This window comes from Macrobrachium rosenbergii, chromosome 37 (genome assembly GCF_040412425.1).
Source record: "Macrobrachium rosenbergii isolate ZJJX-2024 chromosome 37, ASM4041242v1, whole genome shotgun sequence".
NCBI lineage: Eukaryota > Metazoa > Arthropoda > Malacostraca > Decapoda > Palaemonidae > Macrobrachium > Macrobrachium rosenbergii.
This window is the reverse complement of record NC_089777.1, coordinates 5,700,407-5,719,023: the sequence shown is the minus strand read 5'-3', so window position 1 is coordinate 5,719,023 and position 18,617 is coordinate 5,700,407. Positions and strand designations below refer to the sequence as shown.

The 18,617-nt window shown below is 36.1% G+C and overlaps 1 protein-coding gene across 1 annotated transcript in view; it reads left to right on the top strand.

Annotated features, from left to right (window-relative positions):
- The window catches only part of dos (daughter of sevenless), a 37,916-nt gene extending 21,273 nt beyond the window's left edge, over positions 1-16,643 (top strand). The window contains exon 4 of the mRNA XM_067081349.1: positions 1,549-16,643. Within this exon, the coding sequence (XP_066937450.1) occupies positions 1,549-1,773 (225 nt within the window). The 3' untranslated portion in view covers positions 1,774-16,643. The remainder of the gene's footprint in view (positions 1-1,548) is intronic.
- The last annotated feature ends 1,974 nt before the right edge of the window (positions 16,644-18,617 follow it).

The window sequence follows — 18,617 nt, the reverse complement described above, 5'->3', positions numbered from 1 at the left end:
GGGGGTGGCAGGGCCCTCTGGATCGCTGTCCGTCTCTATGTTGGTCTGCTGCTGTTGCTGTGGGGTGGCTGCTGCTATGGTTGGTTGTGTAGGCTCCATCAACTTGTGGGCCAGGTGGACGGCGTCGACTGTCTTCAGGAAATCGTCAAGATCCATGGTTGATGCATTGGGGATGGCTATGACTGTTTGGCGGGGTAATTTTGTAAGTAGGACCTCTCACAAGGTCCAGCTTAGTTTCTGGGCGCCCATCTGTGGTGGGGGTCGTAATTACATGCCGTAGTTGCTTGTAGACGTTAGACGTACGATGGCCGCTGGTCTCCTGTTGCTGCCCATGCATTGTCTAGGATTTCCTAGCTCTGAGGGCGGGCGGCATGGTTGTGGGTTGTGAAGGGCGGTAGGTGGATGTTTGCTGCTTTAGCGGTGTCACTGGATGTGCTGGTGCTGGCAGTGGCGGCGTTGGTCATCTTTGGGGTCGCCAGTATAACGAGGCAGTGAGTAAGAGGCAGAGTCAAGGTGTATTCTAATTTATTGATATAAAAATCTCTGACAGGTCAAAAACTCTTGTGATCGGAAAAGTAGAATTTGACATTAGAAGAAAATGGATGGATGTCTGTATACAGTCAGATGTGTTTTCTCACACCTGGAGAATGGTTAACAATTCTGTAAACAAATTAGGAAGAGGTTTCAAATACATATGGTTAGAAAGCTTGCAATGCCTTACATACATTAGTAATTACAGTCCTGACAAGGATATAAAGTATCTTCTGAAAAATGCATAGAATTTTTGTTTTGAAGCAAGGATGGCCTGAGGGTCCCGACAACAACAGCTCTGGACCTCACAGTCCCTTAGTGTAATATCTACATCTACATTTTACATCTACATTTTAAGTTGATCAATTAATTAAATTGCTGTGATTTGCAATACTGTATATTAAGTAAATCAGTTTTGTCTATTAAGAACAAACTCTTAAGTCTAGCCATATGTGAGTTAAGAATGTTAACTCATCAGAATAAAATAGAATATAGAATTTAGGCCAAAGGCCAAGCACTGGTTGCAGCTAGGGGCCTAAAGAAGGGATGCTGCTAAGACCCTTAAGTAATGCCTACAGTGCACTGCGTGAGGTGCACTGACGGCACTTTCCCCTGCGGGGATGGTTTGATTAAACTATTATTTAATAGTAAAAATGTTAGACCATCCAGCTACAAATATTCTTGATTTTACATTGTTGAAGTGGCAAAAAGTGACCTGCTGTGAATATCTGGCATTGCTTCCCAGCCCTGCCTCCAACTGTTAGGTCACCCTGACTTTAGTCACCTCAAATAGTACTTATCAAGTCAACTTTCTTGATCATAGGTAATAAAAAACACTTTGGTATAGCACTGTGAAGGTTTTGATGCGCCTGCAAATTAGAAATGTTCTACTCTGATTTTTGTGTTATTTAGTATATGTAGTCGTGTATTCATATTAAGAAATTGAGAAAAGTTCAGAATGAACAGTTTTGTTTTGAATCAAGATGCAATATTTGATTAACATCTAATTTTTTCCAGATCTTCTTTCCATTACCCACGAGATCGCAGCACGAGATTCAGTACACGGATTTAGACCTCGAGATGGAAAACCGTCACAGTCCCAAGCCTCTAAAACCTGGAATGAAAAACTCTGCCATGTCCTCTGTGCCATCTGTGGTGTACAAGACTATAGACTTTGTTAAAACAGAAGTGTTTAATGAAATGAAGAAGACAGTTGAAGACACTTATCGTAAGAATCAATAGCAGAACCACAATATGTGGAAAGATCTGTTGCATCTTAGATAGATTTATTGTTGTGGTAAGTGCACTACTGAAGCACTTATTGTTATGTTTCATTTGATACTTTTACTATTATAATGTTGAATGAGAATCTAAATGTGATACCAAAGTAGCCTTGAGAATTTCCTTTTGTGATGAAGGAACAAAGACTGCATACATACACTTCATGATATTCTTTTTACAAAGTGCACTCACTGTGTTTTGTTGCAGCAGGTTCAACTCTTTGGCCTCAGAGCTGCTGTTTTTGTTGGTGTAGTTTTCCCAAGTATCCCACCTCTTTTGGAAGAAAGTCTTATAATAGTGGCCTTCTTTTCCTCATGAATTGTAGAAAGGATCTGTGAATGGAATGAGAAAATAAGTTTTTCACACACTTACCATATTGGTAATAGTGGAATGGGTGTATTGCATTATTCTTTCACGTGGGTTTTCTCCATCATAAACGCATTCCTTTACAGAGAAAAAGATACTGCTCTTTGAATTTAAAAGGAATTCTGTCATAATGATTCAATCTATGTTTCATCTGTGCTAAAACTGAAGGATTTAAACAAAGTTCAATAACAAACCCTCATTATCAGCCTTTTAAGTGTGTAGGAATTTGACTCAGTGGTGTGGTTAAACCACTTTTTAATAATATTAATAATATTCAGTTCAAGGTTAGAGACACTGAATACTTAATTTGTTATATAGAGAACCATGTATCATATTACTTGGGATTATTCAGTGTCTGTCATCTTGGTTGTCACCACTTTGTCCAAAGGTGTTATCATATAATTGGAGTTGTCATTATTCAGTTTATTTTTTTCGTAAATCATTGAATTTTCAATTTTATTTCATTAAAGAAAGACATTTACAGGAGTTTGCATTGAGCTTTTTAAAGTAGGGTTTGAATAGAAGAAATTTCCTTGATAACCAGTATGAATATGTAGTTAGCTGCTGAGAAATTCAGCATGCTTATTCTAGATCATGTGAGTAGATCATTTGGGAAACAGTTGTATGAATCTGAGATAGAGGAGACATATCTTTAACACCCTCAGTGTCTTTATTCCAAAGGCACATTGTATTTGTTACTTCAGGAGTTCATGTGAATCTGAACAGGATTAACAGTTATGATCTGGAGAATGACAGATAGAATGTGCCGCCTCTTCCAACTCATTATGACCATCCATGCTTACTTCCAGTACCATTTTAGGCCTTCAAGAATGACTTACAGCTCACGGAAGTCAGTACTTTTGTCATTAACATGGTTTGTCTTCTCCAAGGAGCCCAATATGACAGTTCTGATTCTTATTTCTTCACTAACAAAGTGAGTGCTTGTTATGTACAATAGTGTATGTGAATTTTCATGTAGGTGTCTGTGTTTAAAGTTTAGATTGTTCAATAATGTAAATATTTTTCATGCCCTTAGCTACCTTCAGTATTTTTGTTCAAACCGCATATTATCTCTGCCAGAGAAGATTATCGTTCATTATGTTGCATCTGAGGTACATACTGCTTACTTGTATTAATCTGATCTTGGTGATGCTGTCTATCATGTAGGTGGAAATAGTTTTTAGGCAAGACATTACTTTCCTACCCTGAGCAGGAGGAACTTTTCTTTCATACCTAGAAAAGTGAAAGCTTGAAGTTGCTCTGGGTAGAGCTCACTTGTTAGTGAAAAGGACTATGAGGTGTTGAGGAGTTAGAAGTGCTGAGAGCACTGTTATGTAATATAATTTTAGAGTTAGGTTATTAGTATTGGTAGGCAGAGGTGCACTGGTTTTTATATACCATACCTGCTCGTGTCATTTACTTCTCAAATGCAAGTACGATGTGTTTTAGTAGTTTTAATTCAGGTTTTCTGGAATTTTATCATATTTTCAGAGTTTTAATCATGGATTTATCTTCAGGCAGTTAAAGTGCAGTGGTGTAAGTCTCTTAAGTGCTGAATGCCAAGCCATTTCGTCTTGCATCTTTTTACTCAGTCAAATTTTATACATAAAAAGGGCTTGGTATGTTCATTATATAATTCCTGATTTTTCTTCTCCTTAACAGTAGTGTTACAATAGCTAATTTTGTAATTTAGTTTTTAATAATACTGGTTTCAAATGTGGGAGAGTGCATGGCACAATTAATACGCTTTATTTGTTTCATTGGATGTTGAACATGATTTGTCTTGGAAGAGCACAAATTTTTTAAATAATTTTTTGTTGACAAAATGACAAAATCCATGTTCATATGCTTTAGTACTTTTCTTTATGTTCTTGTAAACAGTTTGGGGTTTAGTAAGTACATTAAAAGGCATCTGAAATGTGGATTGTAACAAACAGTCATATTGTAATCTTGATTTGTCAGAGTCACTTTGATTTTTTTGCATTTTCTCCATCATATTGAGTAATATATATTTTATATTAAGTCCAAATACAGTACATATATATATGTATGGAAATGTTTAAACAAATGATCATAAGTAATAGATATATTTCTGCATTCGTAGGTCATGAAGAAAGCACCATTGTACAGTGTACAGATGTACATGTTTTTGTTAAGGCTAACAGTCACTAATTATGTGTCAGTATACTGCTTCTGGACATTCTGTTTAATTTGGGATGAATCTTACTTGCTGTTACAGATAGCTGTATCTTCGTGCTGCACATCAGGTTGGCATTCAAATTAAAAAAGAGAAAAGATTGCTTTGGTGACCTTTTGACTTTCTAGTTCACCTGTTCTCCACCAGGTGTGTTTCGTCAAAGTTCTTGCCTTAGGGCAGGATGGTATTCGATGATTTGCTAGTTGATGTTGGCAGCTTTTTTCATGGTATTTTGAAGTTTATGTTTCATTCACTCAGGATGTCTTCAACTGACAGTAGAAACAAAAGCATCAGGTTTTGCAGGAATGTTTTCTGCATATAGATTGCATTCTATAGAATTAGATACGCTGTATTCTATAGTGGTAGATAGGCACACTTTGTACCAGTTGTAGAGGTCAGGAGGGAAGGGTAATGTCTGGAGGGTTGGGGAGCATGAAGGTACATTAAATGTATAGGGATATACATTTTTTCAGTAGGTATACTTTTGGTATTGACTTTAGTTTGTTGGATTAACACTGCTTCTGCTGAGGCAGATTTCTTTGTAAGGCTTTTCTTACCCTGTCTTGAACCAGAGAGCCGTACTCCCTGCAAGGGATCCAACTTTGGTGGCAGTACATTCCAGGAGTGATTGCAGATCAGGTTATAATGGTTTGGGTTTCATATAAGAAACCTTTAGTTTGCTAATCCTTCTTCCAATGTGAGAATCAGCTATTTTTAACAGTAGGTAAGAGTCATCCAAAATAATATGAATTTTCATAATAAGATTTATTATATGAATACAGTACAACCCACCAAGCCTCCCCACAACTTAGTGGGCTGTCAAGAAGAATTCTGGTGAGAGCTAAAACATTCCTGGTGGAGAACTGGTGAACTAGACATTCATCTGGGTCAGCCAGGCCATTTTTTTTGTTTTTGTTTTAATGCTAGCTACACCTGTAACAGGAGGTATGTATCCATATAATAAATTTCATTATGGAAATTGATATTTTAGTACTTTTGAGAGATTAAAAAGCTAATGTTATATTTATTGTTCCTTAGATATCCTCCAGATAAGCACTAAAATTTTTCTGTGGATGTTCATGAGATTATGTTTATGAGCTCATTGTTATATTGCTTACTATATAATTAAAATTTTTAGAATGTTGTAGATAAGTTCATAATTAGTCTCTTCTATAGTTGAGTTGCATTTTTAAATTGGTGTAGGATACAAAATATGTCAGATTAAGTGATCAGGTATACTGTGACCAGTTATCACTTGGACATTGTAATTTATTACTGTGTTAGAATGGTATGTGTATGTGGTAATGTCAATAGTGCCTTATATGTCTTTACCCTAATGGTAACATATCATGTAAAATACATTACAATAGTCTGAGGGTTGTTTTAAAGTGGACAAAATAGAAACCACTTGAAATTGTAATGTCCAGAAAAAATAGTGTTGTTTGTCTACTAAGTAAGAATGTTACAATCTGTACTGGAATGATAGCAGACCAAATTAGCTAATCATGAGTGAGTTTTTATTGTTATTCATCCAAATCAGGAGTTGTAGGTTTTTTATATTTGTACTTCTGAAATAAGCGACTTCGAATCAAGCCTCACATTTATTTTTGTGATCTCTTGATACACATTCTAGCTTGCTCTTTGATACTCAGGGTATTTCAGTGCACTAATTACAGAAAAGATTTGGGAATTGCCTTTGCACCTTATCTTCAGTTTAAGAAAGGGGAATTGAAAAAATGATGAATTATCAGAATCCTTTTCAAGTTCCTTTTTCTTAATGTAGCAAACTTGATATCTTCAGTTGAGTCAGTGAAAAGGCTGGGTGCTTGAATCATAGTTGTTGAGCATTTAGCAAGTGATGCAGTTCATTTATATATTGGGATTCCCTTAACAGAATTGAAATGTTAATACTGTAGTCCTCTGAGATGGTGTGTAAATTTTGCTGGAAAATTAATAAGGCATATCACCCTTCTTTTTCTAATGCTATCATTCTACGGAATAATTCTGAAATTTGAGGGAAGACACAATGAGCACCGTAGATTTTTGAAGTGTGCAGATTGAAGGATGCTGTTCTAATTTCCTGTATCATTGTTATGTTATTGAAAATCCAGATTCGTCATTACAGTTAAAGTTGATTTGCTGGTTTTTGAATGGAATATGTTCTTGTCTGTGAATACTCGAGGTCTAAATGCTGTTTCATATAACCTTGCTTGGGGTTGAACGTACAATGTAGTTTTAGGTGCTCTTGGTTGAAATATCAGCATTTGTACCAATAGAGATGTTGAAGAGATGGGTAACAATAATTAAAATTTAATTATTGGTGAGTTGTATGATGGCTAGACCATTAGGCATTGGTTTGAGCAATTGACTACTGTTTGATGGCAGTGCAGTTATACAAGCAGTGTTCTGTCAGTGAGTATTGTCCTAAGTGCTTTGCTTTTCATCCAAGGTCACAGTAGTGTTTGCATTTAATTGTATGTCTTTCGTTATTGTAATACTACAAGCAGTCTTCTATTTTGATGTCACAAGTGGTTACGTTTGGGTTAGGGTTTACTGACTTTACCTATATTTAAGTGAAATGTTGAGCAATATTTAATGGTGAACGGTGGTGCCTAAAACTTGGTGCATTGCAGTAAGATTATCATCCTTGCAGCCTAAGCCTGCAAGCATTGTGACTTCATGTGTAATAGACTGTTTGAAGAAATCTTATAAGGAAGGAGCTTTTTACAGAATTTTAGCTTGGAACACTTTACCATTTTTGTATGCAGAGATGGTTGGCAGGTAAGCTGAAAATTTGAGTTTTAAGTCTTAGAAATAATAGAGTTGGGGTCATTTAAATCCGATGAATAACTCAGTGATAATTGTTAGTTTTTACATACTTTTAGTTCTTAGTGCTGTTCTTGCTCAATAATTAAGTTGGATATAGTATCTGTTGCATACTTGTGTTCTATATATAGTATAATTTAATTTGTACAGAACATGAAAAACTTTCTACTTGAACTTAACTTGGTTCTTGATAATCTTGGCTGCAGTAAATTCTGGTGCATCATTCCTTGCTCCTGGACAATATTTGATCAGTTTTACAAGGACAGTTGGCTATCTGATAAGCTGAATGAGATCATTTTATCCTATTTTTCAGTAGAATGGATAGATGATTTTGAAGCAAAGAAAGCTTTTTTTCAGCTTCTCCAACTCATTTTTCACATTGGTAGAGTTTAGCACTGCTGAAGGGCTTGTGTATGTTGTTAAATGCTTTCATATGGCTTTATTTCCAATCACCCTGTGATGCTGTAAGAGCTTACCATTTGATACTTTCAGATTGGCAATGTATATAAAACCTACATTATATGGAGTATTCATACATCATAGTTTCATGTTTACGTACACTCGTATGTAGTACAGTATATACTTTTTTTATATCGTTATGATTTTCAAGTCTTGCCTGTACCAATATGAACTGTTGAAAAAGTTCTCATTAATTACATGTAGTTGCCTGGAAACTACTTTAAGACCATTATTCAAACATTCCGTCCAACCCATACAGTAGTTTGAGCTTCTTGAACCTCTTTTTTTGTTGTTTTTGTGGAGACTGTCACAGAACCATAAGTGGAAAAACCTTTACCCAGTTGCATGACAGAAGTAGGGACGGAATGGTTCATATTTTGCGCATGGGATAAATGCACGTGAATAGAATTTTGTTGTGTGACAGATTCTACTTGTGGTACAGGACTTAACTAAATGATTTTCAGTTAGGAGAAATAAAGAGCAAGCATAACCATGCAATGATTTAAAATTTTTGAAATTGTCATATTAATTTATTTGCATACCTGTCTAGCTATCGCATTTTGATTCATAAATATTGAATATGTAGCAGTAATTCTTGCCATCCAAAACAGGAGTAACAAATGCAGAGATGGCCATGAATAAGGAGAGTTTACAGTAATTATTTCACAGATTCATTGTAATCCCTGTACATAATGATTTGTGATTAAATAAGTTTCTTTGTATGGCATCCATTTGGAAACTCATGTACACAGAGGTTGACATGCAGCATATGTTGGCCTATAAATCTGGCTCCCGAGTTATAGTTCTTTCCGAATTGTACTTTTCATCTGTTTCATTTGGAATCTTCCTGCCAATATGCCCTTCTGCTCTCACTTTCTCTTGATTGAAATTTTGCCCCTTACTGAAAGCCAAATCCTTTTGGTCCAGCCCATCAGTGTCAGCAAATTTTACCCTTTATTGGAAACCAAATCCTTTTGGTCCAGCCCCATCAGTGTCAGCAATTTTGACCCTTTATTGGAAACCAAATCCTTTTGGTCCAGCCCCATCAGTGTCAGCAAATTTGACCCCTTATTGGAAACCAAATCCTTTTGGTACAGCCCTATCAGTGTCGGCAAATTTGACCCCTTGCGGGAAACTAGATCCTTTTGGTCCAGCCCCATTAGTGTCAGCAGGTTTTTTCCCTGTTGGAAACCAAAAGGTCCAGCCCCACCAGTGTCAGCAAATTTGACCCCGTATTGGAAACCAAATAATTTTGGCTCAGCCCCATCAGTATCAGCAAATGAGACTGCAAGTTTCATTTCTGTATTTTGATAACTTTGCATGCTAGCTGGATTAGAGGGAAGTTTTTTGTACCGGACGAGTAATAGCCCCCAAAGAATCTTGAATGACAATGTGCAGAAAATGGAAATAATAATAATTCTGCAATGATCTGTTTAAAATCCCAAAGTCTCTCTGTATTTTGAGTAGTTTTTACCCTTTAGCAAATTGTTCAAAAATAATTTTTCATTGTAAACAATAATTGGAAAAATGATTACAATACATACATGAGTACTCTAAATATGTACATGGCCCTTGACAACAATATTTATGTTACAAGTTCCCACTGTGACAAAAAAAAAAAATTTTTGTACGTTCTAAAGACAACAAACACAAATAGTTAAGTTCCCTGATTCATTGCTTGTATTATTACTAAAGTATATAGTGTAAAGAAAAAGATACAGAATCAGTGCTTAAAAGACCACGCAATGTCCCTTGTTAAGAACTTGGAGGCTGGGCCTTTAGTCAGCATTATCTAGATTCCTTGGCACTTTTTTCACCTCTCCTTGGATGGTACAGTGAGCCTTTGTCCCAGCTGCTCAGCTTTCTGAATTTTACTTTTTAAGTACAGTACAGTATTCCATTTGACTTCTTACCACTTCCATGCACATAACTTTTATGTAACTTGTACTTCAGCTTTCTTACTGCTTGAAAACAAATCCTTTGGAGTGGCATTATGAGAGTCCTGCAGTGACTTGAGAGGTTTGGTTAGAAATACTTCATTATACAGTACTAATGAAGCATAACATTTTACACTGCATTTCTTGTGAGAGGTAGTTTTACAATCTGTAGTCTGCCTATACACTGTAGGCATTACTTAGGGTCTGCAGCATCCCTTCGGCCACTAGCTGCAGCCTCTTTCGTTCTTTGTACTGTACCTCTGTTCATGTTCTTTCTTCCATCTGACTTTCCACCCTCTCTGACAACTATTTCATAGTGCAACTGTGAGGTTTGCCTCCTGTTACACCTTTCAGACCTTCTTACTGTCAGTTTCCCTTTCAATGCTGAATGACCTCATAGGTCCCAGTGCTTGGCCTCTGGCATAAATTGTATATTCTGTTCTATTTTGTAGTCTGCCTAGCACACTACACTGTTGGCAGTAGTAAATCATCTTTGTTGTGTCCTGTTGGTCAAGAGTTGCATTACTCTGTGGTGCCTGTCGTCTTTCCTGCCTCCTTATCGTGGTGTCTGACTTCATTATGTTTTCATCCTCCTTTAAAAAAATTGGTTTAGCTCAGCCTTGTGATCATAGAGATGGCTCAATTGGTCTGGTTTAGTTTCTTTGTAATCTTCATCATAATCCACCAGACATACAAGTGTCTACTGAAAACCATAATCACTTTCGTATCTTCTTGGACAGAGGTGGACATACTGCTTTAAGTATCTGTTGATGTGGGTAAAGTTGGTTTGAGCTGTACCTTGTAAATGAGTCCTTTATAGTTTTTCAGACAAGAAATTAAATGCTAGTACTGTAAGTAAAGGTTTACTTACACTGGCATCTGTAGCTTCTTCTTGTTTAACTTTGTTGGAAGTGAAATATTTAAGTCAATTATCAGGCGTATGTGACATTATTCTGAAGGAGTTGTTCATATTTAATGTGGTAGAAAGGAAAAGATTATGAATGAACACAGCACTTGAGCTGTATCCATCCTAATGTATCCTGTGAGCTCTGAATTTTTCATCATTCAAAGATTTATTGATGATGATAAACCATTGACGCCCTCTTACATTGACCTCCAGCCCGAGAAGAACCCTAAAAGGGTTCAGAGGTCTGGTTAAACAAATCATTTATAACTAACTAACCTCTTACATTAACAAGGATTTGATTCCAAGATACATGAATCCCTTTAGCCTGCAAAATTTGTTTTACCCTCTTGGTCACTGTCTGGGCCACATTCATTTTCTGTGTTACAATGGTACATTTTAATGTATTGCTGAACAAGCCTAACGACTTAGAAAAAATGGCTTTCATTGATGAGACCTTTTGTTACTACAGAACTCTGATGCTTATTTTTGCTTGTTTTCAGAGAAGAAAGTTGCCATTTGAAAGTGTTACAGACCCGTAAAAGAATAGGTTTGACAACTTTGGGCATCTGAAGTTTTCTTTTTGTAATACATCACCATCATCATATCACGTCCAGTGTTGATGCAAATGGCCTCTGAAATACTGCCACTCATGTTTTCCTTGTGCTTTATCTTCCACACATCTCCAGCCTCCTTTCTTATAGTTCTCATCCAAGTATGTCTAGGTCTTCCAGCATTTCTGGTGCCCCCGGATGCCCAGCTGACACTGTCACATACCCTTCTCCCAGGGGTTGTGTGAAGGACATGTCCAAGCCATCTCCATCTTCCCTTTCATCATTATCTCATCCACATATGGAATGTCCATAATTTCCCTTTTGGCACAGTTTCTTGTTGGATCATGCCATTTGACACCTAATATTCTTCAAGTTTCATTCTCATATTGACAAAATCTTTTAGATGTGGTTACATTATCATATCATGATCTGTATTTGTATAGCGAGGCAGATCTTACCAGAATTACTTAATCTTTTGTATGCAGTTTCAACCTGCTTAATTTCCAAATCTTATAAGCTTGCCTAGAGTTTGATTGACCTTTTTTATCAACACCAAATTCCGACTTGAGGGAACTTGTACCAGATATTGTTCATGAATATCCAACAAATTCAACCTCATTCATTCTTTCTGTATCTGTTATTTCATCCCTTTGTGCATACTCTGCCATCATCACTTCTGTTTTTATTAAAATGAATTGAGTCCCACTATTCTCGATAAAGTATGCATCCTATCAAGCTTTGTAAATCATGGGGGTGTGTTGCCGATTAAAAGAAGAAGAAAAAAAAGGTATCTGCATATTCCAAGTCCATCTATAAGTTTCTAGTGTTACTCCAATGTAAGACTTCTCTTCCGTGACTACTTTTTTCGTTATAAAATCTATGAGGTCCAACTGCAAAGGTGAAATAACATTCCCTTATAATACTGTACTTTTATAAATGTTGTACTCTGTACTTTTTGGCATAACATTGCACACTAAAGTTATTCTTCCACCTCTGATGGCAAAAGTGACTGCTGATTATTTTACCTCTCTTTCATTTAAAGTATTTTTACATTCTTTTACAGAAATTAGAATGTGGGTAAATACCTATTTTTTTGTGTGCAAAACTATGTTGCACTTATATTTCAGCAAATTATTCATGTCATTCTATATTTGGCAGCTGTTGTAGTATGATAGCAGGTTAAATTATGTAGTTATGATATTTCACAGCTTTGAAAGGGAAAGGAATACTTTTTAAGAAATGATTAGTATAGACACTAACCTACATACGAATGAGTTATGTTCCAAATGCCATTTCGTATCTTGAATTGTTCATAAGTTGGTCTTCACACTTATTCAGGTACTGTACGTTTGTACTGTAAATTGTACATGCAGTACTGTATTTTATAAAGTACAGTACTCTGTTAATACGAATGATACATAAAACCTAAATAAATTGTGATGATAACTTATGGATGGCAGAGGGGAATACTCTGAACACAATTTTAATTGACAGTCACATTTGTTTGTATCTGCATGATGTTCATAACTTGAATGTTTGTAAGTAGGATAGTGTCTGTATATACTATTTTATCCTCTATTGTAACTTTTCATGATCTTGTATACCAAACCAGCTAATTTCCAATTCATATTTTACAAAATGTTTTGATATATACAATGCATGTATATAACATTTTATGTCTGGAAGTTGTTGCTCTCTCGGATTTTTGTTTTTATTAATATGTACAGATAGGCATACTCATATGCTCAAATATTTTATCTTTTATATTGAAAAGCAATACCAGCGGGAATATGATTTGAGTGTAGAGTCATTTGTTCAGTTGACAGTAGTTTTTAGGATATGGGAGTTTGCAGGGATGCTATTTCTTTAGCCTATACCACTAGTAATTTCCAATAGCTTAGCAATTTCTGTTGCTGACTAGTAATTTCCAATAGCTTGGCAATTTCTGTTGCTGTCAGTGTACACATTAAAACGGTACTACTGAATGTTGCAATATTGGAGCCTTTGCTTTGGGTACTATTTTTTTATATTTGTATTTTCTGTGTTCATACCCTTTAATAATGAAATTCTCCCCTCAGTTTTCTGTAAATAGCAGTGAAGTTATTCTTTATTTCTTTTAACATTTTGTGTCCTGGAAAGTTTAAGCCAGGGAAGAGTTGGGTGGAGGTGGAGTAAGGTGAAATATAAATTTTATATAGTGTATGTAAATTACCAATTAAGGATACTTCATCATTTCTGCATAGTCAGTTAAGAAGGTGTTCTTTAAATATTTTAATAATAGAAGCATTTCTCATCATTGTCACCAAGTGTTTGATGTGGATTACAGTTTAAAAGAGTGAATGAAATGAGTGCATTCTTCTGTTTATCTGTCCTATTTTTTTTCTAATATCTCTGTTTCATTCTTTGAAAAGACCCCTTGAATGCAGCCTGTTTAGCACTGATTCAGTATTGCTTTCATTTTATATCCTCAGTAGACTTTGTAGAATTGACATTTAATATGGAGGACAGAAGTAGACCAACTTTGGTCTTTGGTAAGTAGTGTTTGCAGCTAGAGAAGCACAATGTATTTAATTGTTTGTAGAAGGAAATATGTACATAGGTCAAAGTAAAACAAATCTGCAAAGCGCCCTGAGATACTGCCATCAACTTTATATTTTACTTATTGAACAATAGTAAAACTTAGTTGTATAAAATCTGATACCTCAAATAGAGAGATCATAAGCCTTCTCTGACCTAGTGGTCTGGGTAAACTGCAATTTTACCTCGCTGACTAAGTCAGTATAATGTCATATTAAAGTGCTGTATTTGAAAAATTCTTAGGCCATACTCTAGAAAAATCTTGATACCTCATATGCCAGAGAGCTTGTTCAATTTATAAATAAAATTGAAAATAGCAGTTGCTTTTTGCAGATTGCACAAGCTATTTTCTGATGAACCAGACAAGTAGATATTCTTGCAAGTGACAAATTCATGCCTGACCAACAGAATGCATGCGACACTATATTATGTCGATAGCAGTCATCTGAAAAAGCATGTTTTACAGGAACAGAGATTTTGGTAATAAGTATTTGGAGAATTCTCGTGTTCATTTGCAATTTCCTTGTCACTCAGTAAGTACAGTATGTAATATTGTAGTGAGTTCAGATATGACTCAAAGAAGGATGTATAGGCGTTTAATAGTAGATACAACCTGTCAAATTTTTGTTTCCTGCTATTGCAATTGAAGCTTTAAAGTTGGTTTTGTTATCAAACCAGTCAGTGTAAAATAGAATTTATGATTTACTGTTGGTGAGATACTATTTCAGTTTTCAATGTATACCATTTAAAACTTTTGTATAAATAAGGAATACTGTAGCAACTTGCTTTTTATTCATTGGGAGTCAGGTTTATTATTTGACAAGAAGTATTGAGAACACCAGTAGATAAAATGTTTACAGTATGTATTGCTCCAGGTTTTTGGGAATTTTTTCTTGTCATGATTAGGCAGATGATTATGGGAAAGCCGTTACTGGCTTGTAGAGTTTAATTGCAAGGTGTTTTCCTAAACCATTACAAAAGCTAATGTATTACAAGAAGGAAGACTTAAACAATTTGCATTTAATTAATTTATTACGTAGGGTTGATGTATTTGCATGTGCTGTGAGATTTTTCAGAAACATTTTAAACATGAATGTTGATACTAATAGTATGTCACACGGGTTGAATTTGATTTGGATTGATGTAAGGTACCAGATTTTGACCTTATTTTGCTACAATGGTAAGTATCATTTCTAAAGCCGTTTCCCGGTCAGGTTGAGGGTTGGGGGGGTCAGGTTGAGGGTAGGGGGTTGTTATTCCCAAATGTGTGAATTCTGTCACCTAATCAGGAGTTTTTAAAGTGAATCTTGTGCTGCAGTGCCTTGAATTCTATAATTTTTTGCTGTTTGAAAAAAAATCTGGCATATTTTCTCGGTTCATAGTTATTTTAGGGAAATGAAAGTTACTTGTTTCTGTACAGCTTGCTCTTAACACTTGGCTTTTAATCAAAGTGTGTTGAATGTTTTTATGGGAAACGTGTCATAGCCATTTTGAGTCTTGTCAGATTTTAGCTGTAACCATGTGTGTTTATACATCACTGATTAATGCAGAACGCACGGTTCCTGTATTTTAGAACTGTATGGTACATTAATTTGTAACTCAGATGCAAACAGTTCTCAAACTAAATTATTATTTTCTTTTGAGAGTTACTTTTACAAGCACTTAATTTCTCCGTTTGTAGTAGAAAGTCTGTTGTGACACTTAACAGGATTACCATGTGTCAAACATATATTATCCTCGTCTGCCTAATTTTAGAACTTAAATTTTTGTATTTTTTGAGAGAAATTTATAGACTAATGGCAATATCATTGGAACATTCGGCATAATTTATATTGTATTTTACATAGCCTTAAATCTGAGTTATCTGCAGCAGCGTTAAGTTATTCTCACAAAACCTTATGTGAAATGTACTACTAGAAATTCTCTGCCAGGAAAATTTCTTAGACTAAATTTTTTATACAGATGATCCTGGTAACTAGTAAATCTGTCAAGACTGTAGAATTATAGAAGTGAAGAAGTGGATGGAAAATTTCCCATTGACTGCGTTTTGAACTCCATTTTCATCAAACACAGTTTGTTATTAGGAGGGACCAAATTGGGTAGTTGTGGCAGGAATCTAATTGCCTATTCTGCAAGTTGAAAAAATCCCTGAACTACATTATTTGTTAATTCCTTATTACCTAAGGAATGCAATCCCTGCAGTGGGAAGGTACCACAGTTCCAGAGCTGAAGGGTTAAAAACCAGTAAATTAAATAGGTAATTTCAGAATGAGCACTTGCAACGTGGAATAAGGTATGAAAGATTAGGAACTATATCGTGTGAGAGCATAGACAAAAGTCTGATTTGCTCAAGCTTCATTAGTCTCAAGTTAATGTGTGTGTCATGTACCCCTGATTGTGGCAAACCTTATTGAAAGGAAGAGTGTTATTAGGCAGTTGGTTGAAAAAAAAATAAAAAAAACAAGTCTCTGTGTGGCTGATGGCTTTATTATTTTTATAGTAATAGCTGTACTGTAGAAAATAAGTTTTATTTGGTCTTTTGAAGCCATTTCAGTATAATACCCCAACTTTTTTTTTTTTCTCTAAAAATTATCATGCAGTGTTTTTTTTCTCTAAAAATTATCATATGCAGTGACTGGCAATTTAACCTAAGATTACTTTGAACATTTCAGTCACCAAACTTTAATTTTTAAAATTTTTATGGCTTTTAATGAAGTACATTTTGACTAGCACAATGTGATGTTAGTGGTAGACTGCAAGTATGAAACCCACAGGTTTAAACAACTATTGTTTGCTATACAGTAATCCTCTTTCCTCTCTCTTGTAGTGACCTGATTGGAGGCCTATAACTATGTCTTAATAAGATTAAGATACATAATGTTTTGTATATATGTATGCACATTTATATAAGTATAAACAGGGTAACAGTGAATCCTGTTGATGCTTTTCGGTATCTTCAGCCTACTAATGTTACATCAGATAATGCCTAATTAAATGAATTGTTGATATAACACTACTTTTGTATTATCCTAGAAAGAGATTTTGTCAGCGAAGGATCCTTGGAAAAAGTGCATCTGCCATGCCAACTTGCAGGAGGGCAGGAACACCATTTCCTTGTTTGTTGATGTGAGTGACTACTACATTGGTGGAGTTGCTTGTTAGTGCCACCTAGTGTCCCTTTGGGTGGCCTGAGTGCTTGCAGTCAGTAATGTTGCCTATATTTCGACCAAGACATTGATCCAAATGGTCAGCATTCTCTGTCTACACCAAAACTGACCAAGTCCTTTGGGTGTGGATTCCAACCCTCCTTTGATGAGTCTGAAAACAGAGGTGTCTCCTTTTGGAGGAAAGAGTACAGGAAAACTCTCAAAAAGGCAGTACTGTCCTTCATTCACAATGCATGATTGTCCCTCAGTTCCTTGGTGTAATGAATACATTGTGTCAGAGGATCTGCTTAGGGGAACCATTGCTGCTTCAGACACCAGTGAAACCAGTGCAGGTGGAGTTGCCCATGCAGCATGAGCCTATCCAAGAATTGCTTGCAACCAAGGGCAAGCTGCCAAAGCCCAACTAGTTGTTCCTGTCAGGGCAGGAATGTTTTTGTAACCTTGAGACTGGCACCTTAACAGCCTACTGGATACTGTTGATACTGTTGCTTTGCATAATTCTCAGATCATGTAATCACAGTCAGCATACCTAAATACTTTGTTCATAATTCTCAGATCATGGCACAGTAATCACCTCAGTCGTTAGCAATCAGATGATGGGGACAGTGGTCCATGAAGGGCAGTACTGTTTGACAGAGTGATGAGTGTTGCTCAATGATCTGAAAATCACTTCCTTCTTTAAGAAACTTATTAAGCATCTCCCTCCTCTTCCAATGACCTCTGGCCTAGAAAGAAGGTCAAAGGGGCTGGGATAACTACTAGCCCTTTCCTACAGAAGAACAATGAATTCCTGATCAGGGTTTAGAAGGGGCCTGGCACTTGACAAAGGTGAGGGTACTGAACTAAAGTGTAAACACCAACAGCTTCCTGAACTTGTATTACCCTCCTCATAGAACATCCCAGAGAAGGCAGTGTGTGCCAGTGTGTTCAGCCAAAGGGTGAGCTACAATGACTCCTTGAGAGAGGTCTTGGCAACTAACTCCATGACCCCTACCTTGCTGGAACGAAAAGGGATACCTTCCAAATGAAATTACTTGACTTGAGGCTGTTCAGTCTGCAGACTGAAGGGTGTACCTGCAGGGTGCAAGTCCACAGACTTGGGTGTGTGGCATACTAGTTTGGGATTGCAGAACAGACAGCAAGGAGTGCAGAACAATACCATACAAAAAACCAAACTAATTTGAATGAAAAAAAAAAAAAAAAACCTGCTGACAATAGAGTAGCAGTTGATATAAGTTATCTCAAAGAAGGCCAAAGGAGAGTGAGGGTAAGTAGACAGGCGAATGACTTAGATACTATCCCACCTCATCCACCTGTAACTACTTTGTTAATGAACATTAACAAAAGAACCAGCTTGCACCAAGAATTCTCCTACAGCGAAGATGAAGGTTTGTATTCTTGTTGGAACAAGTTTTTCATGCAACTGCAATAATCATATGAATGACTCTATACCACGATGTGCTAAGTTCCAGGGACCACAAGGCCTTGGTCTGTGAGACAAACAGGTGGTGGCACACACACCTCTGGATTCAATACATACAATAGTAACCTCACTTTGTGAAAATCATTTGTGAGGCAGTGAGATGTGAGGGGCTGGGCCACTCCCAATATAGTTACAACAGGTATTTGTTAGTTACAACAGGTATTTGTTAAAAAAAAAAAAAAAGTGGTCTAAGAGTAATTTTTTCCATCACAATCCCATTAATGATATGTATTCCCAAAAATCTACTTTTTGGAAAAATGGAATACTTGAATCTTCAACATGAGATGTAGTTGCCAAACCCTCTGGTGACTGCATCTAGACAGTGCTACGAATTA